At 41.6% G+C, this 27,251-nt stretch overlaps 1 protein-coding gene across 18 annotated transcripts in view; it reads right to left on the reverse strand.

Annotated features, from left to right (window-relative positions):
* LOC144509409 (pumilio homolog 1-like) overlaps nucleotides 1-27,251 on the reverse strand; it is a 140,923-nt gene that overhangs the window by 48,343 nt on the left and 65,329 nt on the right. For 11 of the 18 annotated variants that reach the window (XM_078238252.1, XM_078238238.1, XM_078238251.1 and 8 more), the window contains exons 3-6: nucleotides 19,183-19,251; nucleotides 8,421-8,529; nucleotides 4,108-4,295; nucleotides 2,588-2,754 (exon numbers count right to left, since the gene is read on the reverse strand). In XM_078238252.1, coding sequence (XP_078094378.1) covers nucleotides 2,588-2,754; nucleotides 4,108-4,295; nucleotides 8,421-8,529; nucleotides 19,183-19,251 — 533 coding nt within the window. The remainder of the gene's footprint in view (nucleotides 1-2,587; nucleotides 2,755-4,107; nucleotides 4,296-8,420; nucleotides 8,530-19,182; nucleotides 19,252-27,251) is intronic. The other 7 variants (XM_078238248.1, XM_078238244.1, XM_078238239.1 and 4 more) reach the window with 1 other exon arrangement.

Raw genomic sequence — 27,251 nt, forward strand, 5'->3', positions numbered from 1 at the left:
TACCATTGGGACACAGTAACAGCAGTGTGTACCACCTACAGGATACACTGCAGCAACTCGCCATGGTTACTCTGACAGCAGCTTCAAAACCCACAATCTCAGTCAGCAAGAGCAACGGACACATGGGAACAACACCACATGCACTTTCTCCTCCAAGTCACACAACAGCTCGACTTGGAACTATGCCATTGCTCCCTCACTGTCACTGCGTTAAAGTTCTGGAACTTCTGCTCTACCTAATGGTTGTGGGTATACCTACACATGGATGACAGTGGCTTAAGCAGGCAGCTCACCACCATTCTCCTGAAAGCAATTAGAGATGCTGGTGTCCACATCCCACGAATGAATAAAGACCACAGAAACAGCAGAGTAAGCTAAACAGCCTTTCAAGGCTGTTCTGTCATTCAACGAGAGCACGGCTGATTTCTAACCTAAACCCACCTCAGCTCCAAATCCCTTTATACCTGCGGTTAGCAAAATTCTATCAGTCTGAGATTTAAAATTATGAAGTGCACCATCTGCTGCTTTTTATGAGAGAAAAGTTCCACATTTTTACTACCCTTTAAGCGAATAAATGTTTCCTGACTTCTCCTGAATGACCTGCAGAGAGAGTCACTTATGAGACTACTGCATACACAGCAGTAATTGCGCACTTAATACCATTGTTTTATTTCTCTACCCCTTTCCAAGAAAGTATTGCAGTGTAGGTGTGCACGAGGGTTCAGAAGACCTTAACTACTTAGCAGATATTACACAGCTTGCATCTCTTTACCTCCCCCTAACTTGAAAGGCCAATAATTCAGGAGTGAAATAAATCTTCCACGCTGGCTGATTAATCGCAACACTGTGCTGAAGAAATACATACTTGGATAAAAGGTTTTGTTTCGCAAGTGAACAAATTAATGAATGGAAAACTACTGAATTCAGCAAGCATCAACACTTTATTCATTTATGACACATTCCAACTTCCTGTTACTCTTGTTAATAACTTAATGACTTGCACCAGTGAGGTTTTGGTCTCATACAGGGATATCCATCTGAATGGAGCTCAGAATAAAATCAAAATATTTAGCAGCTGTCAAGATGACTATATCTAGGATATCCAGATCTATATCTGGAAGATTAGGCGGCAAAGACATGGAAAGGCAATGACTTCTTTTCACTTCGAGCCGATATCAGAATTTTTCCCAAAACAAAATATTATAGATATCTATACTGTTTTCTGTTCAAAAGCTTGCTTCATGCTCTGGAGCTGTTACAATGGCACATTCTGAACATGTATTCTTCCACATAGAAACATGGAGACAGGCAATTCAACCCAACCAGTCCACACTGATTTAGTCACCACCTGAGCAGTAGCCCTAATACGAGGTGCCTAACCTTTCCCCACATCCATTCATTCTGGACACCGATCACTGGGGAAAAAGGTGTTTTTACCTGCTCTCTGTCACCCCTCAGAATTTAAAAAATGTGTGTTGAATCATCCCATAATCTCCTCTGTTCAAATGGAACCAGTCCCATTTTTCCCAGGTCTTTGGTCACAGTTATTACATTTCTTCCTATCAGGTGTTAGCATCTAAGAGCATTCTGTTAACAGATATTTAATACCCAATAGTTTAAAGTAATAAAGTGAACAGGTGTTGAGTGTTGATGATTTGTACTCAATGTGTATATAAAGAGACAGCCAGCACTGGGTATCTGCTGTTATACAGAGTGGAGAAGTAAGCGCTGTGGCATGTAATAAAAGTAATCCACCCAAGCATCCTTGTCTCAGTGTCTTCTTCACAACCAGGCTTGGGAATTCTACTGAAACTAGGCAGCACACTAGTGAATCTGCCTTGGACTCGCTTGATTGCTTTACCATCTTTCCTGAGGAGTGCAGCAAAAAACTGCACAAAGGGCTCAAACTGTGGTCTCGGTCAAGTTCATATTTTATCTATTTTGCACAAGTGAACTTGATGTAACTGACAGTGGTTGTATTTTTTTTTTAATGGAAAAAAGTTGTCACGGTTCAACCAGGCAAACACTGGTGTTGCAAAGAAGATCAGTGCTCTTTTCAAACCCCTGACTCACAAAGGCACTGGTTCTGGTCTAGCTGTCATTGCACCTTATGTCTATAGGATAAACTGCACTTTTTTCCCCCCTGCTGCTTTAGTGTATTTAAATAGCATACAATATTATGTGACTGCTATTACATGTAACCATGTGTTGGTTTTCTTTTCCTTGGTCACATCCTCTATGTTGATGAAATTGTCAGTAGCACTTTCAAAGTTATGTTTTTGATTTTTGAAGGACAATTTTTTTTTGTTTGAGAGGTGGGAGAGACAAGACCTGGCCCCATTAACATTTATAAACATGCCAAGAAATTTTACTTTTTGCCACAATGGTGATGAACTGTGCAATTCGCAAAGTATGGAAAATTATTCATGTTCAGAATGTGCCGTTGTAACAGCTCCAGAGCATGAAGCAAATTCTGATATCGGTGCAAGTGAAAAAAGAGGTCATATCTCAGTGGGGCAAATATTCCACTTTTTATTTTAAACAAAAATTATGTGAAACAAGGATACTGTAACTTCTCACTGCATACCTGAAGTCCTTAACATCAGAATCTATGCCGTTTTGTACCACCAGGCCGTTTGTTTTATCAATCCCATCATCCTCCACTTCTTTCAGGTCTCCCATCTTATCTCCATCGAACGAAGATTTTCCTTTCTTGTCTCCCTTTTCATTATGAGCCTCAGCGTCTCCCGAACCCTAAATGATATGGGCAAAGAGGAGGGTGTGGGAAGAGACAGGGAAAGCACCTTTATTAAAAGGTGAAGTGCCATACTATAAGAGTCACAGGTTTAAACAATGTTATTCCCTTAGCTGAATACGTGCACAGGTCATAGTATCATTATCATTCCTCTGAATGACGAGCCCCATAACACAAAGTTAAACAATATATTTTTGAAGGTATTGTAATTAATATTGATGCTGTCAAGAGGCTAAAAGTACAACCAAGAAAGAGCACTGGTTAAAACAAAGCTAAAAGTATGCAGAATAAACAGGGTTAGTGAATTAAATGAGTGAAAGAATATTGGCATCTCAGTGACAGAGTGAAAAGGGCTACTCTTTGCACATTAATTAGGTTTTTATTAAATGGATGATATGTTGTAGAAATCATCGACTTGGACAAGTGCCCAAATAGTTCAGAGTTTCTCCATTCAGTTGTCAAGCCAGTCAGGCAAGGAAGGTTTAAGATTGTCTTAACTTGGGTGAAAGAGCCCCGAGTTGGACCTTGAACCAGGGAATCATCTTGTGTTCCCATTCCTACCTGTTAATTGGCAACCTGCATTAGATATGTATGAATGCATGTGATGGACATCATGCAAGGGCAAAGCTACACATGGCTGCAATTCTCTCAGTGGTAAATATGTTCCCAATGGCGGGGGAGTCATGGTTTGAAGGTAAGAGGTAAGTCTTTTGTGACTGAGGTGATGCGTAAAGTCTTCGCCCAGAGAGCGGTGAATCTGCAGGATTCACTACCACAGAAAGTGGTTGAGGCCAAAACGTTGTGTGATTTCAAGAAGAAATTAGATGTAGCTCTAATCTGCTTTAATTGTAACATCCAATCAGGACACTGAATTTGATCAACCATGATAATCAAAATGAATGGGAGAGAATGCTCAAAGGGCCGAATGGCCTATTCCTCCTTCTGTTTCCAAAATAGCCTGACAACATTTGTTGTCAGTGTTCACATATGAACAATGGTCACTTGAGTGCCCATGAAAATATAATTTAGCAGTCAGCCAAGATTTGCCAGGGGTGGGGCGCTGTACCTAGGATTATATGCAGAGTCTCAATTACATATACTTGAACTACAGGCATCACTTACATTTTGCAGAATAGCATCACAGTCTGCCCTTTCAAACTTGGGTTGTACTTAGAGACCAATTTGAACTGTATAACACCAGGATGAAGTACTAATGATAGTGCTGGGATCAATTCGAGATAATGAAAAACCACATTGTACAACATTAAAGTTACTGGTTAAGTGTGTGGTTTTTCCTCCATCCATGGTTACAGTGTCGGTATTTTTGCAAAGCAAATGCTTCCAATACTTACAAATGGTCCTTTCCTGAGGCAGGACTCCAGTTTTTCCCCAGGGGAAGAGCTCAGCACATACTCCACCATGCTGACACCCAGCCCTCCACTTTCAGACCGTGGAGAGAGGACAGAGTTGACCTCATTACTGCCATGAAAGCCTTGACCAGGACGTCTCTGCACCATGATTGGCTGCGACACAGAGTGATCTGAGAGAGGGAGGGACAGCGAATTAAAGAGGCATTCGTTTCCTGTTACTAAAATAACACATCGCATACCAGATAAGCTGACACGGAACTAAGGACATTTTGGAGCATCACACAGCCCAGTTACAATTTATTAAAAGACAGCTGCACAGATGGTAACATCTGCCCATGTGCATCAAAATGTAACTAGTTTTCCTTAAATAGTAAATCACAATACTGGATGCCAGTTGTCCCAGACAACAACATTCCCTGGTACTGCACTTCTATTTAATATGGCACACTTTCTTCAAAACTAATTCCAAAATAGCATTTTCAAATCAATTCGTGTTTTATATTCAATCCTTTCCAAATCCCAGTATTGAGAGCTAACAGCAAATAGATTATACGTATAGTTGGTTGCTTGCACACACACTAGGAGGTTTGCTTGTGCTATTTTGAGGCAGTCTCACATACTGAGACTCTCCTGAAAATAGCAATAGCACAGATAGATAGAATACTCTAGATATGATAGGTCACCCTAAAGCAGAGTCTTTCTGTAAATGTATGCCACAAGATCAAGATCAGAGCAGTGCCTGGGGCCAACTTAAAAACTGATCTTCAACATTTAATGAAATTGGTAACACTAGTAAATTGCTTGGCTCTCTCCCATCCACAACATGTGCATAAAATATGCACTAGCGGTTTGACACCGTATTCATTTCACTGAATTTATGAGGAAGAGATAAGGAATTCTCCTTTCCAAACAGCACCTGTGGGCGTACCTGCACCAGACAGATTGCAATATTTCAAATGGATGACACACCCCCACCTTCGAGGGCAATTGGAGGTGAGTAACCAATGCTGGCCTTGCCAGTGACGCTTACATCCCAGGAAAACAAAACGTTGGGTTCATTTACTTTGGAAAATAAGGCATTTGCAAAGTGAACATTGGAACAGGAGTAGGGTCATTTAGCCCTCAAACCTGTTCTACTATTTAATGAGATCACGGCTGATGTGCAGCCTAACTCCACATGCACACCTCTGCTCCATTTCCCTTAACAGCTTTGGCTAACAAATTCACATTTAAAACTAACAATTCATTTGGCATCAATTTGCAAAAAGAAAATTCAAAACTTCTACTCTCTGTAGAAGTGTTTCCCAATTTCATTCTGAAAAATCTGGCTCTAACTTTCGCATAATGCCCAGAGTTGCAGACTCCCCAACCAGCATAAATAGTTATCGACCCTATATGCGCCCCATAACATCTTATAAACTTTGATCAAACTGCCCTATAATGCCAGGAAAGAGATCGCTAGTTTGTTTAATCTCGCCTTGTTTATTATTTTATTTATTTGTGTCACAAGTAGGCTTACATGAACACTACAATGAAGTTACTGTGAATATAATTTACCCTCGAAGTCCAGGTATCATTCTGGCGGACTCCCTCCCTCCAATATATTCTTCTCAAGCTGTGATGCTCAGGCCTCTGCACAGCACTTCAGGTGTGGTCTAACTAGCATTTTATGCAGTTGAAACATGACTTTGTATTTCAGAGAGAAAGGATTGTGTACCTAGGCCCACAAGTCTCTCTAGCTCTCCGCTGTTTCTAGTTTTTTTTAACATTTAGATAGATCCTTGTTTTATCCTTTTAGATTCAAATTTCAATGACTTTACATTTGCTACATTAAAATCGATGGACCACAGTTTGGCCCATTTACTTAGTCTATCACCATGTCTTTAACTGCATGCTCCCATTTACACTGCTTACCACTCTCGCTGTGTCATCAACAAATTTGCACATGTGGTTTTCTATACCATCATCAAGATCATTAATTAAAGGCCCCGACACAGGTCCTTGCGGAACACCTCGAATTACATGCGCAAATGGGCACGTTTCCATTATCCCTACTCTATCTCTCTACTGATTGGTGGGCTAAAGCCAAGAGGAGGGGCCAGACAGCAGTTTCTCATCTGAGCAATAGACATATGCAGTAAGTGACTGTGAAAGCCACCAAAACATAAACAGGCTCAACAGACAATTACGAGCGGCAGTTTGTAATATCTAAACATTATCATAAAACATTTCACAGCCAATCAATTACTTCTGCAATAATACCAATGTTGCAATGTGGGCAAAGATGGCAGTTCTTCCTGGAATGAGTTATCTGATCCATGAATATATGTTTTGGTGGTGTTAGCTGAGATGGTTATGTTGGTTATGACATCAAGATCCTTGCCCTTCCCTTTTTCAAAGAGTACCATGGGGAGCTTAAACTTGACTTAAACAGGCATAGGGCACTTTGGCTTAACATACCTTCTTCATCAAACAGCACTTGCTCAGTACTGCACAAAAGGGTCAAAATTATACCATGCACTCAGATTCTGGACTGACTTGAACATACAAGCTTCTGACTCAGGCACCACTACTGAGCAAAACTGACATGAAGAACATGTTATGCTGAGGAGTTCTATTGGTCTTTTCCACATCCTAAAAATTCTTGGTCTAAATTTTAAAAATACAGTTTCAAGTGCCTGAACTATAACGATCTGGTAACCCAGCATTACATTGGAGAAAAACGGCATTAAAACCAACACTATGCAAAGTCACCCTCAAAAAAAGCAACAAAAAACAGCATTATCTTGTAAATTGATGCTTTCTCATTTATCCCGTATTATAAATCATCCAACTACATCATAAAACATTTCAATTTTTAAGAGCTGTGGCTTAATCAAATTTTGCTTTTCAGATTCCATAAAATTCAAAGTTAAATCAAGGTGTTGAACCAGCCTGGAGGTCAGCAATCCTCAATCAGACCCAATCTAACTATCGTTTTCGCTTAAAATGCAGACAGTATTCTGCACCACAAGGTTCGCTAAATGATGAGCCACATTTTTTTTCCTATGCACTCAGACGTGCATACATAGATAGTTATTCAAGCAATGATGGCGCAATTTTAAGAAGCATGGTAATCTGTGGACAGCAACATGAAGGAAGAGCATTCAACGTCAGCTCTTGGTAGAGTTCCCATTATATTTTCAGAAAAGCCAGCAGAAGATTATTAACTCAGAATCAGAGTACACCAGAACAAGCAGGGAATCATCACCGAGCAGCCAGTGGTTTAAATGAGTTTGTTCATCAAACACAACCTTTGCTGGAGGTGATCCAACATGCATTCTGCTAGACATACCATCTTGAAACTATAGCATCATTTTCCAATAACTCTTAACAATCTTGGTAGATAAGGAAAGATTTGGGTCACTTAAGCATTCAGTCTACAGAGTGGGGGAAAGGTTGGGAGGGGGGACAGTAACTCATTAAGATGTACAAAGTATTAAAGTTAAAGTTTATTTATTAGTCACAAGTAAGGCTTACATTAACACTGCAATGAAGTGACTGTGAAATTCTCCTAGTCGCCACAGTCCGGCGCCTGTTCGGCTCAACGCACCTAACCAGCATGTCTTTCAGAATGTGGGAGGAAGCCGGAGCATCAGGAGGAAACCCACGCAGACACGGGGAGAATGTGCAGATTCTGCACAGATTCTGCACAGACAGTGACCCGAGCCGGGAATTGAACCCGGGTCCCTGGCACTGTGAAGCAGCAGTGCTAACCACTGTGCTACCGTGCCGCTTAGTATATTGCTTCAGTTTCATTCAGGCTGCGAGGACAAGAGGCCTGAAATTGAGTGTGAAAAATAAATGTAAAACCGAACTTAAAATTTCCTCACACAGAAAGACAATGAATTATCGACCAAGAACTTTAAAGGAGTCTCAAGATGTTAGATGAGACATTTTGAACATTAGAGATAAGCATGATGGACTTTTCCGTTTGTATGAACAAGAATCTTGGGGGCAGAAAAGAGTCAAGTACAGCTTCATCTCTGATAAAAACTTGTCATTTTAAAGTGGTTCATTTAGTTCTCCCACATGTTGAATATATTTGTTAGAATTCGCAACATGATCCAACTGAATGGCATTTCAAGAGGACCTGTCAGTAAATCTACACACTGAGCACCAGGGTGCTTTAAAAAGCATCTGTATCCAGAAGCACACCAGAATGGATGGTTAATATTAATTCAATTTACTTTGATATTGATCCTTGACAATTAAAAAATATTAACCTAAGTTTGCTTTTCACTAAAACTCCTTACCTGAAGCTCCCCAAGCACTGTCCCGCCACTGATCCCCAAGAAATATCCCTTTAGGTCCATCCTTGTTCGTATCATCGGACTCCCAGAATTTCTTACCAGGCAGAAGCTGCTGCGTATAAAGAAGAAAGATTTTTTAGAAGAGAATAAAAACCAAAAGCATATGACAAAATATAACTGAAAAGGAACTTATTTATGTTGCTACATAACACTGCATGACCCAATACCTGTTAACACACATCAACAACAGGACCATTGGAAAACAGCTTAAGATTGCAACAAAAACTATTACTCCATCTTTGTGAATAGACTGTGGGTTTATCTGGTACTTGCTCGTAGAATATTCTTCTGCTAAGTATCTCAAAATGTCCTAATCTCAATGCAGCTGCACTTTCCGCCACCTCCCTCATACTCCCATTGATCTCCAGCCCAGCGTGTATCAGACGCCCGAGCATCTCTTTGGCAGCAGGCACACGGTTCCTCACCGCAGCCAGGAGTCACGGATCTGGGACAACCAATGCAAGGTCAGGAATGCCCAATGCAACCCAAAGTAGAATCTGATACCTGAATGAAACAACAATATTGACTTGGAACTGCAGCTGGAACAGGCAATGAGCCAACTTAATTTTACAAACTGGTATGTTTACGGACCTGCGATTTTAGAAAAAGCAGCCAGAATTTTCCACTGGCCCAGCTCATCAAAAATCTTAAAAGGAAAAACAAAGATGTCACAGACTAATTCCCAACTAATGAAAGACTAGCAATCAGTTCGTTGAAAAAAGCCACACAGATGAAAAGGTTCCAGGTTCAAATCGGAATTGGTGTTGGGTTGTCCATCTTCGATACCATTGGGGGAGGGGTGGTTACTGCAACAGTCATGGAGACAATTGTGATAAGAATACATACTTCACGTAGCCTTCCTCACTCAAAGAAAGGAATGGCTGCAAACAATGGGAAATTTCAAGACCGAGCAGCAGTATTACTCCAGTAATTTTAATAGTGCTACACCTTTCTTGGGTACATGGGCAACTGGTGCTGAGAAGATGGAGAGACAAGACATTTAAATATAGCACATGGACAGGCAGAAGGCAGATGAGGAGGAGTGGGAATCCCTAAGGTTTGTGTCAATCTTATGCCGTTCTCCATTAGACAAATACACAAGCACAGAAATGTCTTCGAGACCGTGACTCTAGGCAAACTCCTCCCCTCCTCCAAACTGACCCCCGAATAGCAATATGAATGTACCGACACCACGTGGATTGCTGTGCTTCAAGGCAGCAGCTCAAAACCACCTTTTCAAGAGCTATATAAGACCCTCATCAGACCCCACTTGGGAGTACTGTGCTCAGTTCTGGTCACCTCACTATAGGAAGGATGTGGAAAAGATTGAAGGGGTGCAGAGGAGATTTACAAGGATGTTGCCTGGATTGAGTGGCATGCCTTATGAGGATAGGCTGAGGGAGCTCGGTCTTTTCTCCTTGGAGAGACGAAGGATGAGAGGAGGCCTAATAGAGGTGTATAAGATGTTGAGAGGCATAGATCGGGTGGACTCTCAGAGGCTTTTTCCCAGGGTGGAAATGTCTGCTACGAGAGGACACAGGTTTAAGGTGCTGGGGGGTAGGTACAGGGGAGATGTTAGGGGGAAGTTTTTCACGCAGAGGGTGGTGGACGAGTGGAATCGGCTGCTGTCAGTGGTGGTGGAGGCGAACTCAATAGGGTCTTTTAAGAGACTCCTGGATGAGTACATGGAGCTTAATAGGATGGAGGGTTATAGGTAGGTCTAGAAGGTAGGGATGTGTTCGGCACAACTTGTGGGCCGAAGGGCCTGTTTGTGCTGTAGTTTTTCTATGTTCTAAGTAGTTATGGGGAATAAATGCTGGCCTAGCCAGCAAAGCACCCCCCCCCACCCCATGAATGAATAAAGCTAAATTCTTGCTCATCTGTAGACATTAATCAGATATGGAAGAGCACACAATTTATATAGCTTTGTCATTTCATACCGAAGCCTTTCCAAGACTCTGCTATAACCACACACTATTTCATTTGGCTCCTTAAGCAAAAGCTTTAAAGCACCTTCAGCAATACTTCACCCAATTGCTGATATTGAATAGAAACAAATGGTTCGCTTCACATTTAATCTTTAGTTTACCAAACACCACATCTAAATACAAAGTAAAATTCAATGCTGCTGATCAAAGATTAACAATGCTTTGCCCAGGTGATTAAATAGAGACTGCAATCAGCTCAAAGTTCAAGGATAACTTTTACAACTCCAACTGTACATATCAATGACCTAAATGCTTCATATTGTATGAGAGAGATCTGGAACCCAGAGTACATAGGAATTGCAGATTTGAGATATTATCTTGTAGTGACATAGAATGACACTCTAACAAAAAACACTGCAAGGTTCTGACCCAAATGTGGAAATGCAATTTTAAGAAAAATCATATTTTCTAATGCATAAGGCTATACATAGAGCAGGTAAAAAGTGTGAATTTAAACCTCTGCAAGATTTTCTGCACATTTTACACCTCAGGAACTTCCTTGGGACTGATTTATGCACCATGTCAGTGAATATATCTCCCATGCATCTTACATTTCACTTCTTCCTGTATCATGCTTTACTTAAAAGTTCAAAAATTCCTGACTGAATGCTTAAAAATAAGACTGAATATTTGTACATCAACTGAACCGGTTACCACAAACAGTCACCCCGTCAGGGTTTAAAAGAAGAAATGTTGTCCCAAAAGGAGTCTGTGGCAATTTAACAAGTGTGTAAACTTTCCATTGTTTATCAACAAGGTCAGAACATTTAAGCTTGATTGTTAATTGTGGGTTTTTGAAGAGCTAACATTCTACAAGATAATTCAATAATTTGTAATAGGTGATTGAAGAAAAAATACAAGGCATTTTGGTCAATGCTGCTCAGAATCCAAGGATTCCAAGATGGGTCTTCAAAATAAGTACACTGCTCAGAACAATCACTCATTTCATCCTCTCAATGGCATCTAAGCTCCCCCCCAGTGGCACTAGATATCTTGGTGAGTATACACTGCAGAATTGTAAAAGCATCCACACCACCATATCCATATTGCAGACAAATGCCATAACTGCCAGTCATACAAAGTCAGTTGTTTTAATTTGCGATGAAGAAAAGTGAAGTTCCTACAGATGAGCAACCAAAAAGGCATTAAGAAATTTAATTTGCCTAAACACTGAAGGAAGAATTGTCTCCCTCCAGGAGTAAAGGACATGCTGTCCTCTCCCACGGGCAAACTGCTCATATCAGTATGCAAACAGCACTGAGAAACCACTGCTTTTGATGTTGATAATGATGTCAATGGTCACCCCATTGGCTTCACAACTGCGGTAACTCAACTATGGAACACAAGAAAGATGTTTGATTTTTGCACACATTTTAAGTTCCTCACTAAAAAAAAATTAACCCCAAAAGGAATATAACACAAAGCCATCAGAAATATGCGCAGCTATCAACAATTTCTTGATGTCCGTTTTGAACATGTCTGTGGGAGGTGCTTTAACAGTGAAAAATCACTCCCCGACAGTATCACAAATCAAGACCTTTCCAAATATATTCTGCACCAGGCGTGAATAAAATTTCCCTTTGGGTTTGGGAAGTTTATCATGCCTCCTCTTCTGTAGGCGGTTGGTTTGCTTTGGTGCAGTCCCATGGGTAATGGAAGTAGTGGTACTCTTCTACCTCCCACTAATAACCATATTCCACATGAATAGCCAGCAAAAATAAACTACCAGACTGAGTTGTCTATTCATCCAGTAGGAATCATTACATACGGCTCAGAAATAATATTCCTTTCCATAGCCCAGGGTTGCCAAAGGAGGTCGTGAATCTTTGGAATTCTTTACCCTGAATGGCTGCAGATACTCAGTTGATAAGGATATTCAAAGATTGTGACCAATTGATTTTTGGACACGAAAGGAATCAAGGATTTCAGAAAAGGGCAGGATGGTGAAGCTGATCAGCCACAATCTACTGAATGACAAAGCAAGGGCCAGATGGTCAATTTCTTCTTTTAGGGTATAGGCACACCATAAAGACTGACTTCACTCCAGAACAATGTTATGGGATTCACTGTATCAGTGTGCAATTCTGCCCCAGTTTGGTAATGTGAGTTCACTGTGACGTCAAATCAGGTGTTAACTGGGACCTCCTATACTGATGTGGAACGAATTAATGTTAAAGAGAGCAGACCCAACCAGCTCCACCTTCCAAACAGTTGAAGCTATTTTATATTATTGTTTTTTTAGTACAAGACCTGGCATTTATTACACAGTACCTTTCATGTTCTTGGATATGATAAAGCACCTCATGATGATGAACTTATTTGTGAAGTGCAGACACTGTTGTTAGGTAGGTCAATCACTACAGTATGGATGTGCAAGCAGCAATGGGTGGAGTGACCAGTCTATTTATTTTGGTGGTGTTGAGGCAGGATTGTTGGCCAGGACACTGCGTAACGCACTCCCACAGCTCCCCACCTGGTTTATTCACTTCTACCCGAATAGGATTTAAATGTTGCACTTGAAAGATGGCACTTCAAACAACGTACCATGCCCAGACTGAAATGTAGGCCTAGACTGCAACCTTAAATCTTGAAGTGGAAGCAGAATTCTCAACTTCCTGACTTGAAATGTTAAGAGTATTCATTACTGAAGTGCCCATGAATCAACTATTGAAAATTCCATTGTTAAATCAGTCTTGTGCTGGCAAGCGCATAAACACAGGTAAAACTGGTTACACAGGTCTATTACCAGGTTGGAAAAAATAGATCTAACAGAAGGACAAACCACAGAATTGAAAGAAAGGTATGAAATCAGGCAGATGAAGCAGCTCAGGTCAGCTCATGCATTGTAAACACATGAATGTCTAAAAGAAACATATTCACAATTTGTATTTCAAGTGACACACAACTTTGAGACTAGTGCCTGCTTCTGAATAATCCTTTCAAAACATATCCCAGACTCTTCCCCCTCAAATAATTGTCTGAATACTATTGAACAACTGCTTTGAAGCCTAAATTATCAAGACAAGTTCGTTCCATTCTTTCAAGCAATTAAAACTTTTGAAGAATGATCCAACAGTGGAGTGGAAATTGGGCAACTGGTTGGAACCTATGAACAATAAAAAAAGGAAGTTCAGGGTGGGAGCTGAATGAAAAGTCACGCAGCACTTGAGGATACTTTTATGAAAAGCAGACTAAGAAATTGGGTGGGCAGAAAACATGAGACTTGCCTCCCAGTCCCAAGGTTACTCTCATTATACTGGCATCCAAAACACCACACACAAACTGTTGCTCCCATTAAAAATTCAGGCCACCACCACAATGGCAACAAATAAGACATGGATAACTATGTCGGCCTTGAAAACTACTACAACAACCCAGTCCTATTTTCTCAAACCACTTCTGCACACCAAAATATTTCCGGTCGCACGACAATTGACTTTTACAGTGCAATTGTATCACCCAAACATTTCAACTATTTGGCCTCAGTTCAAACACGACTTGCAATGTTGTAGAAAAATGCTTTGTGAAAGGGCAAAGTATTAATTTTATTCAAATGTTCCTTAAAAAAGTTAATGGAGTGATCCAACCTTGGAAATAAACTGATTCTGCATTAGGAATTAAACTAACTTTAAACCAGGATTGCATTAGGCTACAGGGATACATCAGTCCCAGTAAGCGCCAAACGACTGGACCAAATGTGCACCAAAATCAGACCATGAAAGAAAATCTGTTTCCTCATTTGATTGGTTGCCCTGGTCTTTGCCAATCCTGTAACCAGCAGAAGAGCTCCCAAAATGTTAAAAACACTGGCCTTAACCGTCAGTCCAATTCTGACTGATCAGGAGAAAACAGGGCATAGAAATACAAAGCCATTAGTACACATACTACAATTCAAACTCCACAGCTATAATTTTTATTCATTTGTGGGACTTGGGCATCGCTGGCTGGCCAGCATTATTTGCCCATCCCTAGTTGCCCTTGTTCTGAGGGCAGTTGAAAGTCAACCACATTGCCGTCGCTCTGGAGTCACATGTAGCCATGATGTGGAGATGCCAGCGTTGGACTGGGGTAAGCACAGTAAGAAGTCTCACAACACCAGGTTAAAGTCCAACAGTTTTATTTGGTAGCACAAGCTTTCGGAGCGTAGCTCCTTCTTCAGGTGAGGAAGGAGACCCCGAGAAGAAGGAGCAACGCTCCAAAAGCTTGTGCTACCAAATAAACCTGTTGGACTTTAACCTGGTGTTGTGTCACATGTAGGCCAGACCAGGTAAGGACAGCAGACTTCCTTCCCTAAAGGACATTAGTGAACCAGACGGGTTTTTCCAACAATCAACAATGATGTCAAGGTCATCAGTAAATTCTTAATTCCAGATATTTTTTATTGAATTCAAATTCCACCTTCTGCGGTGGTGGGATTTGAACCCGAGTCCCCAGAACATTAGCTGCGTTTCTGGATTAATAGTCTAGCGATAATACCACTGGGCCATCGCCTCCCCTACAAAAGCTACAATCAACTAAACTTTAAAATAAAATCCTGAAAAGGCTTAGTTGACCCTGGAAGGCCTGTCATGGTGCTGTAACATTCCACCATGCTGAGAATTTTCCACTGCACAGTGTAATTGTCAGATTCTCTTCCTCCACAGGGTTAGTGACTGCAGTATGTTACAATGGATCTAAAATTCCAAAATTAGGTACCTAATCTCTAAAGCAACCCTTTCTATATCGGTGCAGGAAATGAGTATTGTCCCCCAAAGCCTGCACACAACCACCTACATTTATGTAAGCACCTTCTGTAACAAAATAAAATATTCAAATCGTCATTTGGTCGCATATTGTTGGAAAAGGGCATTTTGTTGAAGCTTTTTCATTTTACACTCATCAGGACAATCAAAATAGTACCAATGTCAGGAGAAACAAGAATTATTCCCAATGAATCCACCACGAACCAGCAACCACTGAAGATGCTGAATCCTTGAAAGTGCACCTAGCTGATTTAGCACACACACTGAGTGATTCCGAATGACCTTGTGAATGATTTTTACATGCAACATAAATGTCTTACAGAGTTGCGGGACCTTAAGACCAACCCGAACATACACATTGGTAAACCTGACAAAAGGGATGGGAATATTCATTTTAACGAGTGTAACTATATGAACAAAATGCAAGCCAAGACAGGCCCAAATTTGTATCCACTGGACCTACTGCTCAACATGCCTGGACAGCCCTGCTTGAAAGGAAGCTCAAAACAAATGCTGCTGGACTCATGCAAGATGGATCAGTTGCTGCGTGATATATATCACAGGGTTCATCCTCACAGCTCGCTGCATCCACATACGTATGGGCTGCCCAAGACATACAAAACTGATGTCTCTTTACGCCCTATCTTATGAAATAGAAATAGAAATAGAAACCCTACAGTGCAGAAGGAGGCCATTCGGCCCATCGAGTCTGCACCGACCACAATCCCACCCAGGCCCTACCCCCACATATTTTACCCGCTAATCCCTCTAACCTACACATCCCAGGACTCTAAGGGGCAATTTTTAAACCTGGCCAATCAACCTAACCCGCACATCTTTGGACTGTGGGAGGAAACCGGAGCACCCGGAGGAAACCCACGCAGACACGAGGAGAATGTGCAAACTCCACACAGACAGTGACCCGAGCCGGGAATCGAACCCAGGACCCTGGAGCTGTGAAGCAGCAGTGCTAACCACTGTGCTACCGTGCCGCCCTATGGCTATTATCTATGGCTAGTTCTGCACAGCATGAATTGGTCAAATGGTTCAGCGAATTGTTACAACCAGTTTTGAGAAAGTTTTCCAGATATACAATAAAGGATTCTTTCACATTTGCAAAGACCACACAGGACTTGCATGTGCTCAGTTGGTATTGCAAGTCTATTCACTAGTGTCCCACTTAAGGGAACCAGATATTTGCGCTGAGTGCTATATCATGGCAATCAAGACCCGCCACCACTGCGCAAATCACAACTCATTGAGCTTATGAACTCAGCAACTCGTGCACTTGAGATCAGCTTTAATGACACCATGTATGCCCAAACAGATGGTGTTGCCATGGAAGTCCTTCTAGGCCGTGCAACATCTCGCAAACATCTTTGTTGGGTTCCATGAGAAATGTCCTTGATAGAATGACACCTAACTTCCTACATATTGCATATTTCCAAGATGTGGATGATACCTTTGCTATATTTAAATCGTAGCAGCATGTAATAATTTCCTTGCATATCTTAATGGGCTCCAGCCTGCCTTCAAATTCACCTTTAAAATGAAGCAGTCAAATGAAACTCCCCTTCCTTGATGTACTAGTTGAGAAAACTGCCAGGGGTTCTTTACCACAGTCTACTGCTAGCCTACCTTCACTTGTCAATATCCGTATTGGGATTCTTGCAGTTCTATGCACTGTAAGACTGGCCTCAGCAGCAACTACCAGCAAACTGGTAGTAAGTTGGAGAGTGGACAAAACATCACAGAGCTGCCCTATTTGATAGGGCCCTGGCCATTTGCTCACCATGCAAGTTTGATGCTGAAATAGGATGCATTGAAGACATCCAGCGGGATAATGGCTACCTTGATCATGTCATTTCATTAACTCATGTACAGGTCTAAGGCCATCACCTTTGGTCCTGAAAAGTGCCCAATCCACCTCAGATTACCATGGAAGGGCAAGGTCTCTCAAAAATGTGAGCAAAGGTGAAGCTATCTGTTTCACACTACTATGCAGTAGCAAAACAAGTGGTCTTCGCCAAACAGGATGCTGCCATCAAGCCAAAAAGGCATCCTGCCTACCACACAAATGTGCTAGTGTGATGCTAGGTATGTAGGCCAAATGTCCCAAAGACTGGTGGATCGCATCAAACAGCCTCTCTTCCACTGTTTGCAACTGGCAAGGTACAGCTGTACCCAACCAGCCAGCACTAGCAAAACTCAAATTAGTGCCCAACATTAGATGTGATTCAGCGATTGTACTTTGACAAAATGTCTTTTTACAGCAAAACTAAAGCAAAATAGCCCAAGGAATACCATCAACCAAACTTTTACATCTAGCTAGATGACCAACAGCTTGAGTGTCTTAAAGTGGAGAGTAGGATGGACTGAGGGATTCAGGGAAGGAATTCCAAAGATGAGGGACAAAGAAGCAAAAGGCCCAAAGCTAAAGAAAGGCAAGGGCGCACAACAGGCCAGAATTGGAGGAGCTCATAGACCTTGGAAGTTTGTAGGAATTGAGGAAATTAGAGATAGGGATGGGTGAGGCCATGATGGGATGAATTTGAAAAGAAGGATAAGAATTTTCAAATCAAGGGATTGCCAGGCCGGGAGCCAGACTAGGTCAGAGAACACAGTGGCAATGGTTGAATGCGACTTGGTGCAAGTTCGGATACAGGCAGCACTGATTTGAATAAACTCAAGTCTATGAAGGGTGCCCGGTGATAAGCTTGGAGAGAATTGGGGCAATTGAATTGAAAAGTAGCAAGGCATGAAGGTTTCAGCAGTGGAAGAGAGAGACAGACAGTGTCATGACAGAGGTGGAAGTAGGTGGCCTTGGTGATGGAAAGGACATGGGGTTGGATCTCGGCTCACATTCAAATAGGGTGCCAGGGTTGTGAAGAGTTTGAAATCAAAACAAAAAATGCTGGAAATACGAAGTCTGGTAGCTTCTGTAGAGAGAAAGAGTTGATGATCAATCTGAGATGCTAATTCTGCTTCTCTCTTCCAGATGCTGCTAATCTTACTGATATATTGCGCTTGGTTTACATTTCCAGTTTCGAGCATCTGCAGAATGTTGTTTTTGTGAACAGTATGTTGCAGCCACAGGCAGTGGCCAGGAGGAGTTGGTGGTTTCGGGAATGGAGTTCAGAGATGGGGGCAAAGACGGTCTTCCCAACATGTAACTGGAGGAAAAGCTTTACTCATCCAATACTGCATATCAGCAGAGCAGCCTGACAAATCAGAGTGTGGAGGGTTGAGAGGTCGTTTATACAGTAGAGCCAGTTTATTTAGCATACATGTGAAACCTGAAATTGTCTTTCTGGGTGTTGGTGCAGAGGAGGAGTGCGCAGTTGAGAATCAAGGTTTGTTAAATTTTCTAGTTGGGGGGGTGATGGTGGTCAAACAGCTCACACAAATAGGGCAGCTCTGTTGATGTTTTGTCCACTCTCCAGCTTACTACCAGTTTCTCTTCTACTACAATTAACCAGCTCAGCACACGAGCACAGACCTCCCTTATCTGTCTGGTTCAGTGCCACACCTGGTGGCACTTGCACTAAATGAAACACTAAGTTCCAAAAAACCAATTTTTTGAAATCACATATTTGAAAAATGAGTCACTGGCAGCAGGAGAGTTTTTTTAAGGTCCAACCACCATGTCAGAAGACAAAAAGCATGCCAACTCTTTCAGATAACTGGAAAAAATAATTTTACGTGCACCGTGTAATTTGTGTGAAATGAATTTTACAGTAAAATAGCCAATACAGCAGCAGAAAAATCAAAGACTGTAATAAAGTCACAAAATACAAGTTGATCCAGCTTACTAACTTACTAAGATCAATAATAAAATTGCTGCTCATGGTCTTTCTGCGGGACAATATTTTGTCTGGACAGAGATTTAGCAGTAGCATCTATTGCAAAGCCCATACAGTATGCCATTGCTTCCAACCCTGCCCCCCCCACTCCCCATTTTCAGCACCAACTCACCTCTCCCATACTGCGTCCTTCTAATGCCAGAGCCTGAAAGTCATGGTTCAGTTCATCCATTGACCGTACCTGAAGAAAAATAAAACCATATAATGATGGGAATCAAGGCAAACACAGACTTTATACATGAGAAATTTTACAAAGGAAACTCCTCTTAAAAAAAAACATTGACTAGCAACATAATCTAAAAATACGGCGACTGGATTAATGGGACATTCAAAATGGGAATTCATAAAGTTGTAATTTCTACTGCATTTAAAAATAAAAATCACTAGGAAAAAGGCACTGCTCCACTGAAGACTAATTACTTGAGTATCCTGAGTCAGTCAGGGAGGCTTTCAGACAGCCCAAAGTCACAATGGACATTTTGGCAAACAAGCAGTTATAGAAATTTGCTCTCCGCAGCCATCTTGTTTGCCCTGCAGCTGGTGGGAGACAGCCAATCTATCGCCAGGCCTCTGCCACTCTGAGCTCATGAGTGCAGTCATGCCACAGCCTGTATTTCTGATTTGTTGCTCAATCCTGGAGAGCTATCTGGTCTCTGGTGACTCCACAAATCAATCCCCAAACCAGAAAGTTGGCACACAAAACAAGCAACCAAAACCGAAAATGCTGGAAAATCTCAGCAGGTCTGAAGGCGCCTGTGGAGAGAGGACACAGCTAACGTTTCAAGTCTGGATGACTCTTCGTCATAGCTGGCACATCTGTTTCTTATTATGGAGTTGCTGGCGCAGATAGCATATAAAAACTGATCACTGCATTAAGGCAGAAATTTAATCTAAAATGGTTTGGTTGTGCAATTGTTATTTCAAATTTGTTTTCATCACAACTGTGCCACCTTGAGGTTACACCGCAAAGAGCTTACAATCAAAACAAAATTCAACTGGAGAATAACTATTCATATTTCAGTTAGTTGATGAGTGTAAAACAGACAAGACTGATATTGATTACTAATTGTGTGCGTGTATTAAGCAAAAGGAACAACTTGCATTTAGAAAACCCATTTCATGATTTCAGGACAATTGCAAATGCTTTACAGCCAATGAAATAGCTTTGGAGTGAAGTCATTTTCTAATGTGGGAAACATCACAGCCCAGTTGAACGCAGCAAGTTTCCACAAGTAGCAATGATCAACCGGATGCCTGAAATATTGCTCAGGACAGCAGCGGAAACCAATTGGCCTTCTTCAAACCAGTGCCATTGCATCTTGAGCACCTACTCGGGATGGCAGAACGGGCCTCATTTTAATAGTTTATCTGAGAGATGGCACCTTCGATACTGCAACAGTCTCTCAGTACTTTAACAGAGTGTCAGCCTAAATCATGCTCACATCTCTGGAAGGGGACTTAATCGACAACATGGACTGAGTGAGCGACGAGCACGACCATCTGAGCCAAAGCTGACATGAAAGTATTGTGAGCGCCTCCACTCCCCATGGTCACAGGAATAGCTTACCCAATACTCTCCTCCAGCTAAGCTGAGGTAGTTTAGAATGAGGCTCCTGAGAAGCTTAGCGCATTTTATCTGGGATCAGGTTCTTGATAGAAACAAATTATATTTCTAATGTCTCGTCCAGAAATGAAACTGATCTGTACATAGAAGTCTAGTTTCAAAAAGCCAAACGACATCTTCTCATCTCTGGCTATTCATATGTTCTTAAACTTTACGCCTCAGGTAAGTTAGTTGAGAAGAAAAGCATGAAATGAAAGGCCTGTGTAGGTGATAATAAAGAATACATGCATTAGCAGCAGCAGCAGGTGTGACATGCAATCAGAATACAGCCAAAAGGGCTATCTTTTTATACTGGTGCACAGCACTTGAATTCAACTATGGAAATAAATGCACCCACTTACAGGGCCAAACAATGCCTGCAAGTCTACGAAGGGCGCTCTAACAAACATCCATAACAAAGCATAAAGACAGATTTAAAAAAGCCAGGTGCTGTAACTGTGTCATAAAATTGGGCATGTTTGAGTTTCTTTTAATGCAAAAAAGATTTCCCAACTGACAACATGTCTTTGATCTGGAAACTATTCTATTTTCTATTGCAGAAAAGGAATTTCATTAAAATTAAGATTTCATTCAGGGGAGGTGGAGAGTTGAAAATACATTGACTTGGATCTTTCTTTTAAATTTGTCCTGGTCCCCCATGCCAACACTATAGTTAAGAAAGCCCACCAACGCCTCTACTTTCTCAGAAGACTAAGGAAATTTGGCATGTCAGCTACGACTCTCACCAACTTTTACAGATGCTCCTTAGAAAGCATTCTTTCTGGTTGTATCACAGCTTGGTATGACTCCTGCTCTGCCCAAGACCGCAAGGAACTACAAAAGGTTGTGAATGTAGCCCAATCCATCACGCAAACGAGCCTCCCATCCATTGGCTCTGTCTACACTTCCCACTGCCTCGGCAAAGCAGCCAGCATAATTAAAGACCCCATGCACTCCGGACATTCTCTTTTCCACCTTCTTCCGTCGGGAAAAAGATACAAAAGTCTAAGGTCACGTATCAACTGACTCAAGAACAGCTTCTTCCCTGCTGCTGTCAGACATTTGACTGGACTTACCTTGCATCAAGTTGATCTTTCTCTATTCCCTAGTTATGACTGTAACACTACATTCTGCACTCTCTCATTTCCTTCTCTATGAACGGAATGCTTTGACTGTATAGCACGCAAGAAACAATACATTTCACTGTATGTTAATACATGTGACGATAATAAATTAAATCAAATAATTTAACATAATCTCTTCCACTGTAGCTAACCACCACCTTTCTATTGGACTTTTACACTCTATAAAGCATTTTGGGACGTCTTGTACATTAAACAGTGTCACATAAATCGGGTTGCTTATTTCAATTCATCCATTAATCTCGCTGCTGTTTGTGGGACAAATTACATGCTACGCTCGTCTATAATGCACCTTTGGTTATCCTGAGGTCAAAGGGGTTCTTGTATAAATGCAAGTTCGTTCGATACAAATGGAAATTGCTCTGTTGCATTGTGCACCATTAGTATCAAGTTTTATGGTTTTGTCTCCCTCAATTTTATCCAGGAAATACCTATTTTTCCCACTCTTCCTGACTGTTGTCGCATCTTTCTATTTTCTACACATTTTCAATTTCATGGTGGTTGGCCCAGGCACAGGAATAATTGCTAGTCAATCAGAGACCCTCGGTGAATTTATGTGGTAACTGAGTGGCACGAGCTGGAAGATTCCAGGTTTAATGCCCCAGTTTGTCCTGAGCCAATTAACCATAGCCATGTAATGGCATAACGCAAACAACTTAGTCTTGATAAACCTAATTAATCATGGCTACACACGCGAATGCCTGACTGAAGAATGATCAGTATGATGTTACCCCAATACTGAGCAGTCTGTCAACACACACTGACTGGTGTGAAGGATAGATTCCTGCACAAGGCACTGGAGAGCAACTAGTACCAAAGACCTAGACTTCATTTTAAATCATTACTTTGGGAAAATGCAGATTCCAAATGACACCTTCTATTCCACTTCCCCTATTCCATCAGTAAAATGTAATCCAGTTAACATCTAAAAACCACACACTATAATCAACCACCATTGTAAAGGGCCAGTCCCGGAAATCGACTAGTAATACATGTTAATACAAATTAGTGTTTGAAGAGGCAGTTTCCTCAATTTCAGGGAGACCAAACACAGACTGGGTAAGTGCTTTCCTGATCACCTCCTTTCAGTCTGCAAGTGCAACCAGAGTTTCTACCTGCTCACTAATGAATTGTCCATCCCACTCTCAATCTAAGTCTCCTACATGGTTCCAATAATGCAAGCAACAGCAGCTCAACTTTCTTCAGGGTGCTTTACAACCTTAACATGAAGTATTAAGAGGACGTATCGGGAGTAATATATTGGCATGAACTAAGGATTGGTCAACAGACAGAAAACAGAGTAGGGACAAATGGTTCATTTTTGGGATGGCAGGGTGCAACCTGTAGATCAATATTTTGGCCTCAACTACTTACAATTGATATCAATGACACAGATTAGGGGACTGAATGTGTATGCTGATGATACCAAGTTAGGTACGAAAGTAAGCTGTGAGATTGCAAAGTACAGACCCATTGTTTGATTGGGGAACAAGATGGGAGATGGACAACAATCTGGGAGAAGTTTAAAGTCATCTACTTTGGCAGGAAGAAGGAAAAACCAGAATAATTTGAGAAAGTGAACAGTGAATAAACATTAGCAATCAGAGGGATTTCGGGAATTCACACACACAAGTCAGAGCAAGTTAACATACAGGTACAACAAACAATTAGGAAGACAAATGGTATGAGCTTTTATTACAAGGGGGCTGGAGTACAAGAGTGAGGGAGTCTTGCTTCAATTATGCAGGGCTTTGGCAAGAATACTGCGCAGTTCTAATCCTCTTATCCAAGGGAGGATATGCTTACCTTAACAGGGTGTGCAAAAAAAGATTCACCAGATTAATTTCTGGAATGAATATACTTGCCCTATGAAAGATGAGTAGAATGGACAAATGTCCTCTGGAACTTAGAAGAATGAGAGGTGAACTCACTCAAACCAAAATTCTTCATTAGAGGACTTAGCAGGGTTGACAGAGAACTTGCATGTCTTGATAAGATAGTTTTAGGATAAAAGTTCAGACATTTAGGACTGAGACAAGGAGAAATTTCTTTGCTCAGAGGATTGTAAACCATTGGAATTCTCTTTTCCAAAGTGCAGCAGAGGCTAATTCTACGAGTATGCTCAAGGTTGAGATCAAATAGATTTTTAAGCCGTCAGAGAATCAAGAGTCAGGGGAAAGGGCAGGAAAATGGATTCAAGGTTGGAGGTCAGCCATGATCTGGCTGAATGGTTGAGATGGCTCAATGGGCTAAGTAGCCTACTTCCCCTCATATTTCTTGCATTCTTAAAAACCATTTTATCTGGTGTCTGTGAGGAAAGCTGCACCAGTGACTCTGGAAGTGCAGGGGTTGTGGGCTGGTGTCTGGGGATATCCTATGGGATTGGTTTGGGGGTGTGTGACAGAGGTGTGATTTCTCTTACTTCGGAGGTCTACCTACCTTTCTTTGCCTCATTCCCAGGCATCTTCCCTGTTCCCAGATTTTCCCAGCTTCTTTCCCTTTGCTGCTATTCTGCTGGAACCAACTACATTTCCTCTGTCCTCACCTTTTGTTTCTATATTTCTCTCAATATCACCTCTTTTTGTCCTTCACCATCATCACTTGTGTCACTCTGGACCTTCCACCTTATCATAAACTTCTCCCTTCTTGTTCATTTCCTCCCTTTCTCCCGTGGCTCTGTACTAGCTTTAGAGTTGTTCCCTCGCTAATGTTCTGAAAGAAGGTCATCAAGCTGAAACAAACTTTTTTTGCCACAAATGTTGCCTGACCTTTCCAGCATTTTCTGGTTTTATTTTTTAACATCAGGCTTGGATAAGCTGGGTCCCTCATGCAATTTTGACAAGAGGAACAATGTGACAAGATATGCACGAAAACACCGATCAAGGCCAATGATTAACGGTGAAAAAAAAAATGTTTGTTAGACCACATTTTGGAAAGCAAATTCTACTTTCGACATTTTCATGAAAACCACACAATCCTCTTGTGAAACAAACGCACAAGTGCTATCAGAAAAGATAGAAACCCATTTGATTTAATCTACAATCTGCAGACAACAGAAATGATATGAACTGGGTGAAATACAAGTTCAGAAAATGCTGGAAAATCTCAGCAAATCTCACATCATCTGTGGTGAGAGAATACAGCCAATGTTGAGAGTCTGGATGACCCTTCGTCAGAGTTGAAGGGTCATCTAGATTCGAAACGATGGCTCTATTCTCTCTCCACAGATGCTGTCAGACCTGCTGAGACTTTCCCAGCATTTTGTTTTTGTTTCTGATTCCAGCATCTGCAGTATTTTGCTTTTATACAAATACAAGTTATTCTATATTAATACAAGGAGATATCATTTAGAAAAAAATTGTATCAACGGCCCTTTTAAATTTTAAACAGAATAAAAATTTTGAAATGTATTTTTTGTAAACTGAAGCTAAATATCGTTTGTAAAAGCTCGCTAGCTGTAAAATTATTTTGTTGGGGTAGGTGGGCAGTTGACGAGTATATAGATGATTGAATATGACTAAGTTATGGGACAGCATGTTGTCCCTAAGAGGCGAGAGTGAACTAATCACCACAACCCAGGCTGCAAACCAGCACACTCAAACACAAGGCAATTTCTGATGTCTCAAAAGCAACCAAACTCTTCTCATCAGCCACTTTAAATTGCAGACTCTACTTTAAGCCACATTCAATGGTTCTGAATCTACAGTGCAGAAAAAAAAACAAGTCCCTACATGAATTAAAAAAGAAGAATTTTATGTTTGTGTACATGAGATATCCCTTTCCACTTTTTAAGCTGTTGTTGCTTCGCAGACAAGGGGACAATGGTAATTAGACTATACATGGAAAAACTGTTTCTGTATTATTTTCATGTGGTCTACATGAACTAGAATATTTCGGGTTTGGGCATCTCCATGCACAAGTAACCTTCAGGTTCTAGCTGAAGAACGCAGGAGAACGCAATCAACTTCCGCACTGTAGCCTTGGATGTTACTATAGTTTTTGGACCAAATATATCCATGAGATTGGATAAGACACTGGCTCAATGGAAGAAGCCAGAGAGTGGTTGTGGAGGATTGCTTCTCTGAGTGGAGGCCTGTGACTAGTGGTGTGCCGCAGGGATCGGTGTTGGGTCCGTTGTTGTTTGTCATCTATATCAATGATCTGGATGATAATGTGGTAAATTGGATCAGCAAGTTTGCTGATGATACAAAGATTGGAGGTGTAGTGGACAGTGAGGAAGGTTTTCAAAGCTTGCAGAGGGATTTGGACCAACTAGAAAAATGGGCTGAAAAATGGAATTTAACGCAGACAAGTGTGAGATATTGCACTTTGGAAGGACAAACCAAAGAAGAACGTACAGGGTAAATGGTAGGACTCTGAAGAGTGCAGTTGAACAGAGGGATCTGGGAATACAGGTACAGAGTTCCCTAAAAGTGACGTCACAGGTGGATAGGGTCGTAAAGAGTGCCTTTGGTACATTGGCCTTTATAAATCGGGAGTATCGAGTATAAAAGTTGGAGTGTTATGGTAAGGTTATATAATAAGAAGTTTAACAACACCAGGTTAAAGTCCAACAGGTTTATTTGGTAGCAAAAGCCACACAAGCTTTCGAGGCTCTGAGCCCCTTCTTCAGGTGAGTGGGAATTCTGTTCACAAACAGAACTTATAAGACACAGACTCAATTTACATGAATAATGGTTGGAATGCGAATACTTACAACTAATCCAGTCTTTAAGAAACAAAACAATGGGAGTGGGGAGAGCATCAAGACAGGCTAAAAAGATGTGTATTGTCTCCATCAACAAGTTCCATCCCACCATCAGGCTCACCATAGACTACTCTCCGGAATCGGTTGCATTCTTGGACACGCGCATCTCCATAAAGGACGGTCACCTCAGCACCTCACTGTACCGCAAGCCCACGGATAACCTCACGATGCTCCACTTCTCCAGCTTCCACCCTAAACACGTTAAAGAAGCCATCCCCTACGGACAAGCCCTCCGTATACACAGGATCTGCTCGGATGAGGAGGATCGCAACAGACACCTCCAGACGCTGAAAGATGCCCTCATAAGAACAGGATATGGCGCTAGACTCATTGATCAACAGTTCCAACGCGCCACAGCGAAAAACCGCACCGACCTCCTCAGAAGACAAACACGGGACACAGTGGACAGAGTACCCTTCGTTGTCCAGTACTTCCCCGGAGCGGAGAAGCTACGGCATCTCCTCCGGAGCCTTCAACATGTCATTGATGAAGACGAACATCTCGCCAAGGCCATCCCCACACCCCCACTTCTTGCCTTCAAACAACCGCACAACCTCAAACAGACCATTGTCCGCAGCAAACTACCCAGCCTTCAGGAGAACAGTGACCAAGACACCACACAACCCTGCCACAGCAACCTCTGCAAGACGTGCCGGATCATCGACACA

The sequence above is a fragment of the Mustelus asterias genome, chromosome 21, assembly GCF_964213995.1.
Source record: "Mustelus asterias chromosome 21, sMusAst1.hap1.1, whole genome shotgun sequence".
In the NCBI taxonomy this organism is placed as follows: Eukaryota; Metazoa; Chordata; class Chondrichthyes; order Carcharhiniformes; family Triakidae; genus Mustelus; species Mustelus asterias.